This window comes from Netta rufina (genome assembly GCF_964035555.1).
Source record: "Netta rufina genome assembly, chromosome: 14".
Lineage (NCBI taxonomy): Eukaryota > Metazoa > Chordata > Aves > Anseriformes > Anatidae > Netta > Netta rufina.
The window spans coordinates 14,356,139-14,364,490 of NC_140137.1; the positions used below are offsets into that span (position 1 = coordinate 14,356,139).

The 8,352-nt window shown below is 42.0% G+C and overlaps 1 protein-coding gene across 1 annotated transcript; it reads left to right on the top strand.

Moving 5' to 3' along the window:
• Positions 1-358: 358 nt before the first annotated feature.
• Positions 359-8,104, top strand: NMUR2 (neuromedin U receptor 2; the record flags this gene model as incomplete). The annotated part of the gene is made up of 4 exons (XM_084295545.1): positions 359-1,078; positions 5,781-5,865; positions 6,780-6,905; positions 7,845-8,104. 4 exons carry the CDS (start codon positions 359-361, stop codon positions 8,102-8,104), a joined length of 1,191 nt encoding a protein of 396 aa, XP_084151671.1.
• Between the last annotated feature and the right edge of the window lie 248 nt (positions 8,105-8,352).

Sequence of the window (8,352 nt, forward strand, 5' to 3'; positions counted from 1 at the left end):
CTCTAAATCCCACGTTTCCTATTCTATGAGCGCATCTGTTACAGGAGCTGATGCAAGTAGCCAGAACCTCTTTTCTTACTCTATAATCTAATGCACTTAGTGAGCCAATGAATATGTGTGAAAGGAGGGGCTTTCTGGCTTAGGGACTCCTCGCAGGGGAACAGCTGTTCCGACAGCAAACACTCCACCGAAGCCAGGCAAGCACACTCCTCACATCTCTCAGTGGCTTTGTGCATCTAGGTTTGGCAAGACAACCCCTCTCCCTCCCTCTCTGCAAAAAAAAAAAGTGAGTGAACTAGCACAGAGAAACTTAAAGAAGACTGGCTTGCAGTGGTGGAGCATTTTGGGAGGTCCCATGATGGCCTGGACCAGCAATACCTCCTGGTTTAACCACCTGGCTCTGCATGAAGAACGCTTCAGGAGGTACCTGAACAGCACCGAGGATTACTTAGCCTTCCTATGTGGGCCCAAAAGGAGCCATCTCTTCTTGCCCATGGCTTTGGTGTACAGCTTCATCTTCATTGTTGGGGTGATAGGTAACTTCCTAGTTTGCCTGGTGATCCTTAAGCACCGGAACATGAAGACCCCGACCAATTACTACCTCTTCAGCCTCGCTGTCTCAGACCTGCTTGTGCTGCTTTTCGGGATGCCCCTGGAAGTCTACGAGATGTGGAGCAACTACCCCTTCTTGTTCGGGCCCATTGGCTGCTATTTCAAGACAGCACTCTTTGAGACAGTGTGCTTCGCCTCCATCCTCAGCGTGACCACGGTCAGCGTGGAGAGATACTTTGCCATCCTCCATCCCTTCCGCGCCAAGCTGGAGAGCACCCGCAAGCGTGCCCTGAGGACCATCGTGGTGCTCTGGGTCCTCTCTGTCCTCTTCGCCCTCCCCAACACGGGCACCCATGGCATCATGCTGCAGTATTTCCCCAACGGCACCCTGGTCCCTGGCTCTGCTACCTGCACTGTAGTCATGCCCATGTGGATCTACAACTGCATCGTCCAGATCACATCCTTCCTCTTCTATGTGCTGCCCATGGGGGTCATAAGTGTGCTGTACTATCTGATGGGGCTAAGAGTAAGTCCTGCTCTGACTGTGCTCAGTGTTTCTTTAGCTCTTGCTTCTGTGTTTCTGTGTCTTTTATTTCCCCTTTTTTCTTGTCCATCTGGTTTACTCAAAAAGCAAAAGTATTTAAAACCCCTGAAAATAGTGGATCTAACCCCTTCTTTGCTGTTATCCTATTCTTAAATGAATGTAGCTGTGGCTTGCAATAATTTACCCTCATCTTTTTGTAAAAAATTACTATCAATGCTGCTTGCATTTGAATGTTACTTAAATATCCTACTCTGTAGATTGATTCCAGACTCTCAGAGATTTACACCTTTGTGGTAGAGACTAGAAATTGACCAAAAGGAAAATGTGAAAAGAATAAAAAGGAGTAGGCCGGTGATTTAATCGTAGGTTTTCTGTTTTCCCTCTCCTTGTGACTATGGAGTTTCTATTACACTGCTTTATTTTTCTTCTTCCCTGAAGAGGGTGATAATATTCACTTGTTAAGACTCACAAAGCTGTCATGAACTGAAATGCTACCTTATTGCTGCAGCTAGCAATTTCAGCAGTCTTTTCTTTATATAACTATGGCACAGTTTCACCAGTGATTGATGCTACCTTAGAGTTCACATTTGTGCTCTCTTCAGAAAGTGGGACTAGTTTTATCAAGTATTATTATTTAAATACAGAGATAAAACAATCAGTATCACAGTATTATTAACCTACATACCTATGTAGTCCAGCAATGCACTGCTAATCATAGCAAGTCCATGTGGTTTTTTTTTTCTTTCTCTTACATTACCTGCATTTTGAAAATATAAAACCTATCTCACTGCATTGAATACAATTTAGAGTTTTAAAAGCTGTGTGTGATCATAGAGCAAGAAAGGGATGCAATATGCATGTGGAGACAGATTAACTTACCAAGTAACATGCAAGAAATTCAACCAGTTCTGTGCTAGTTCATATATCATTTTGTTGTGCTGGCTGATATTTATGGTTATCTGAAACTGCAGAAAAGCAATCTTTCCCTACTTGGGAAAAAACACAAGAATTAACAGCCAGAAGTCTATAGCACACAGATCTTTGAAGCAAAGAATGGGTTAAATTATTGCAATATCACAGTTCAGTAGCTATTGAAGGTTTTTTGCATAGTTTCATTGTTTCTTTGATGAAAATTTTGCAAAATAAGACCTCTGTGTGTGTGTGTGTGTGTGTAAACTAGTAGCTGTTAAAAAAGAAAAAAAAAAAAAAAAGGAAAAAAAAAAAAAAGATAAATCCCCAAGCTAATTAAAAGAAGTATGAAAAGTGCCATAACTTCTATTTGTGGCACCAAAAATTCTTAATCCCCACCCCAGAAGAGAAGGTGGGTGCCAAACAAGGCCTGCTACCTGGGAATTTCTGTATATTCACAGAGTTGTTTAAGCTGTCTTTCCTGAGGGCTGCAATGCTCATTGTTTATACCTCTGCTTTTCTGTATATCCGAATGCTACTTCCAAATTTAAAGTGCACATCCCTGATATACCTGCATTGCGTTCCAAGTTGTGCTAGGCAAAATCTTTTTTTTTTCTTTTTTTCCCCAACAGAAATGATAGCAGAATAGTGTGTGTATATAATTTTCAAGAGAAGACACTTTTTATCTACTCACAGGTGATGAAATCTCTGAAGCTTCAGCAACACTCCAGAATCTCCTGAGTGTCTTGTATTGCACTTAAACTGTAGTGCAAAAGCTCAGAGTTGATCCAAAGGTTGTACAACAGCTCCAACTTGGCAAACCAAGTCATGACCTTTACCAGCCTTTGTAGAAAGGGAATTTTCTTGCCAAAGTTTCTTCTTCAAGCTTTGCCAGTACTCAGGAGTGAGCGCCTCAGGATATAATGCAGAAGGAGGCATGCATGACATGTTAAGGAGCTATGAGAGGGTAGCAAACGTGTCATATGCCAGCTCTTCATTTTCAGTGAGAACGTGGGGAAGTGGCTGCTTCATGGAGAAGCTAATCCCAGTGGTGCTGATACAGGAGATAGTCTTGCATTGCCTGAGCAGCAGCCTGTGTTGCAGCAGGATTTGGGGCAGCGGCCTGGACCTTTTCCTTCAAGCTGACTTCTAAAAGGAGACAGGAATGGGGGCCTGTATCCAGCTGTCTAATAGTTAGATCAGAGTTATCTAGGATTTTTGACAGTCACTGACAAGTGTGGAGAGCCCACAGACCTATTTATCCCACCTACCCAAATTGTCTATGAAGGAGATCTAGATAACCAGATGTGACCAGACTGACCTCACCTAGGCAAAGTTCTGAGTCCAGCACTTCACTTGCCCTGGGTAATACATTGGGCACATGAAAAATTTTATGTTAACTGTCTTTGAATTCAGAATACTTATTCTATAGTGTGGAATTAATCTTGATTTTCTCATCAGAATCTATTTTGCCTCTCTCTCTCACACCCCCATAAAATACTCGGTTGTTAACTGCAGGAGCAGTTGTGGGCAGTGGCTGCCTTTGGCAAATTTGTGCAGAGCCCAGCACAGATGTGGAGGGGTCTGTTCCCTGTCCATGGAAGTCATCCTGCACATCTTGTGCCCACTGACACATTTCCCTTTGTAACTGGGGAGAGCTCACAGTGCGGCAATGGCAGCTCAGCAGATAGTTGGCATCAGCCAAATCACTCGGGATTTGCATGCCTTAGCACAAGCCACGTGGCTTTTAAACACCAAATTTTCCATCAGATGGAGCAAACATTTGATCACTGTTTGTGTCAGGTCATGTAACTTAAGGAGAAAGTTTGTCCTGCTTCTGCTGAGTTGCCTCACTGTGTTTGCCTGGGGATAGGTGAGGCCCTAATTTCACTCTGCCTTGTGATTTCTAGCAAGAAATGCCGTAGGTAATTACGATGTGGAGGAAAAAACTAATTTTCAGCTTGTTGCTTCAGACACTTTTAATTCTCTTGCAGAGAAGGGGCAGCATTCATCTCCAGGCGATCCTATCTATTCTCACACATCTGTGGTGATGTAAAACCATTATCCTGGCAGGACTTCTTCTGTCATACCCTTGGCATGGACTGAAGCCACAATCCATGTCATAAACTCATTTCTTCTTCTTCTTTTCTCTTTGCCATAACTCATTATTTTCTCAAATTGCAATTGCTGAGTTATTTTTACTAGATACGCCCCCATGTATTATCGCTTAAGGCTAAAGAGGAACCTTAAAACATCATCAAATGACAGGAGAAAGGTACAAAATAAAGATACGTGTGTCTCTGTTTTATTACAGCATCAGAGAGCTGTATTCTATGAGCCTTTGGAATATTCCTGGAATAAATTACTGTTGGGACTGAAAACCACTGAAAGGAAGCTAAGGATTTTAATCAATCTGAGCAGGCATTTATCACTAGACGTATTACAAATCAGCTTATTTTATTCCTTAAGCAACAGTGGCTATGACTTAAAGTCTCAAAAGGTTATAATATAAAATAACAGGAAGCTGAATGGCACTATAACTGAATATAATTCAATTCATATGTGTTTCTTCTTTATTGGTTTTCTGAATAAACAGCATTTAAAGAAAGTCTCTTTGATCAAGATTACAACTACTTAATAAAACAAAAATAAGCACATTTAATCAAAAAACAGGAAAATCGCTGTACAAAATATGAAAGAAAGTAGCACAACTAGCATATTTTCATAAGAGTTCTTACAAGTCCAGATTGGTTTTTATCTTTTCCCTTATTCCTGATATTCTTTTCCATGTAATTTAAAGATTTTTTTTCCAATTTCTCTCTGTTGAAAAAAGCATTACTCTGAAGTTGTTGGATAATCAGCAGTTCTCACTTCAAGAAGCTAGATGCAATTATGCAGTTTCTATAGATGACTCCTTTTATAATCAAAGAAAAAAAGTGGTTTTGTCCTGATTATCTTGGCACAGTATTTTCATCACCAAAGCATCAGTGCTCTCACCTTAAGCATATTGGGGAAGCATTTATTATTTTTTAGAAGTCCAGGGAAAATTGATAAATAAAATAAAATAAAATAAAATAAAATAAAATAAAATAAAATAAAATAAAATAAAATAAAATAAAATAAAATAAAATAAAATAAAATAAAATAAAATAAAATAATAAAATAAAATAAAATTGTAGTTGGGCAGAGTACGTTTGAATCTGCGTACGTCATGTGCATTGCTTGTTTGCAATAGAGCATATATGGGTTTTGTTCATCAGATGGACTGAATATCAATTAGTCCAAACACTCAGGGCATGAAACAAACTCCCTTGAACTCTACACAATTTTTTTCCAGTGATTACAGCTGTGTTTCACTAAGGCCTCTCTGGGGTATTTTTTGGATCATTGGTTTGTGCTTAATTGTGGGGAACCCTTTCAGAAAAATAAACAAACAACCAATATTTTGCTAGAAGACAAAATAATGTTGAAATTGAACACAAACTGTGAACCAAATATTGACTCATTGAGAAAGGACGAGTGGGGAATGGAAATCTAAATTTGCTGTTAGTATGCAGTCTCAGATACATAAGTCTGCTGATTGTTATGAATCTAAGGCTTCAATGCTCAGTATAGACTAAAACTGAATTTTAAATGAAGATTTCTTTCACTGAGTCCTGAGTTGCCTCAAATTTTGCCTTCTTAAACTCAAACTACAGCTATATCAAAAGCAACATGTGTGGTGGCGTTATCATCTCCTATCTAAGCTCTTCTTCTGCTTCCCTCCTTTTGCCAGTTGAAAGGAGACAAATCTTTGGAAGTGGAGGAAATGTCTGTGAATGTTCAGAGACCATCCAGAAAATCAGTCACCAAGATGCTGTGTAAGTAGTGGTGCCTTCCGTGTTCTGTTTACCATGGCCAAGAGTGTGCATGTAACTCTCATATAGATGAGGAACATATATATATAAATATTTTTGGAGTTAATTCCTAAACTAACACTTTAGTGAAATACTCAGTGACCAGGTCCAAGCAGCGGATCCAGGAGTTAGGAGTAGCTGTGCAGGCTGACAATCAAAAGACTCAAAGGCAAATTTTTGTCCTTACCATACCACCACAGGTTTTATCCCTCATTCCAAAACTGGCTCTTGCAGCTGTCTTTCTCAGGGTCAAAATGACATTGCTTGTGCTGCCCTGGCTCCCAGGAGCTACATTTTGTGTGCTTGTAATGCATCACAACACAGGCCCTGCTCATGAAAATGAAGGTCCTGTCAAGCCATGTTCATCACCTGCTACTGACTTCACCAATAAAACCTTCCCAAGAAAAAGTAGGACCCAGGCAAACTCGCACGTTATGCAGCACTCTGGAGAGCTGGTGCTGCAGCTACCCTGAAAGCACTCTCAATACTTCATAATTTAGGGCTGTCTTTAAGACGAAGTAAACCTTGTTACTGAGATGATGTTTATGCTGGAAATGTAAATCACCTTCAATATTTCATCCAACAGAATTATTCTTTAGGCAGCTTAAATCCCCTTCTGAACTGGGAACCTGTAGTCTGAAATCAGCCTGATTTTCTCTGCCCCATGACCATGACCACACATGTTCGCAGGCACCATCTGGGATAGGTTTGCAAGAGTCCTTACTGTAGTCACCAGAGGCCTTGCTGTGCACGGAAGCAAACTTTTTTCTTTCATGCTGTTTCCTCCAGCTTTCCGAACTGGCTCTGCTCTGTGCTGGCCAGTGAACTTTGTCCTTGCATAACCAGCTAGTTTTTCTTCTCCCCTTTCTCTGTGCTAGTTGTCCTCGTGATGGTTTTTGCTGTCTGCTGGGCTCCGTTCCATATTGATCGCCTCTTCTTCAGCTTTGTTGTGGAATGGACTGAGCCTCTGGCTAATATATTCAACTTAATTCACGTGGTGTCAGGTAAAGCTTTCTTCTTCCTCTTGCACAGGGGCTGCCAAAATGTATTTGTGGGTGTTTTATCTGATGGAGTCATTTATTTTTTGGTGACATGAGGCATGCATAAAAGGTTTCTTGAGTTTGGTAGCCAGTGATGATAACTGTGCCTCAGACTAGATGCAAATTTCTGCAACTTTCAAGATGTTGTCCAGTACAGCTGTGTGAATATTCATTAAGGAAAAAAATTAAAAGAAAAGATATTATGTATCATTACCAGCTGTTTTTATTTCTTGGAAGTGCTCAGAAATGAATGCTGCTGTCATTCAGCTGCTTCTAATGAATACACAGCAGCAGGCACCATCCTCCAGAGGGGCTCTCAAGCTAACAGGAGACCTTACTGAATGGTAAGACAACAGACTTACCTGCTGCCTGGAGCTGGGTGATATAACCAAGCATTTATGGCCCAGCCAACCATAAAATGAGGGCTTTTTCAAGGAGGAATCTTATTTTCAGTATGTCACAGGAAAACACTGAATATGGCCATTCTGCAGCTCAGACAAATCCAATCTCGTGCAATTGTCCTGGGGTGCTGCAGGGAATTAGCTCTCCTCAGCTGGAAGTTATCTTCTGGCAGCTCTGACAGGGCACCAGCCATGCAAATCCCGCTGGGGGATGAGGGCTGGAGGCAGGTTGGTGCAGCTCAAAGGAGGTGGATCATGAACAGCTGGAGACAGAGTGCTGCAGCTCATGCTGCCTACTGCTCTCCCCTCCCCGTAAGCCGCGGGGCGTGAGCTGCCCTTGTCAAGATATGCCTCTGCCTCTGCCTCCGCCTGGGTTCTGGCTGTCCAGATGCGCTGCCACCCAGCCCTGGTGGAGCAGCACTGGCAATGATGAGATTTTCCTTTTCTGGCTTTGTTCCACCCACAAATGAGGTCTCTCTCTCCTTTCTCCTTGTTCTCCCAGGTGTTTTCTTCTACCTGAGCTCTGCCGTGAACCCCATCATCTACAACCTGCTGTCTCAGCGCTTCAGGCTGGCTTTTCTCAGTGTCATCTCTCCTCGCTGCAGGCACTGGGCCCCAAAGCACCCCACCAGCCAGATTCCTGCCCAGCAGAGCATCTTTGTGGTTGAGGACCACAACCTTGCAGACTCTGCTGAAGACACAAGCGTCCCTGGCACCCACAGGACGTCTGTCAGCAGTTCTCAACTCTCCACTGGTCTGTGACTTGTCATGCTGTGATCCACATGAGAGGGAAACTGAAGAAAACGACTTTGAGAAATAACAAGAGACAGTCCTAAAAGACCAATTTCAGAAAGAAGAGCTCACAGACTGTGTCTCAAAGAATGAATGAGTGAATAAATGCATGAGGAGACTGTAATTAGTAGGTTATTGAGAGGCATTGTATTACCCTCAAGCTAATGGGAGGGCTGGAAATCTCAGTTCACTGTCTGCAAGCTCTGTCAGCAAAGACC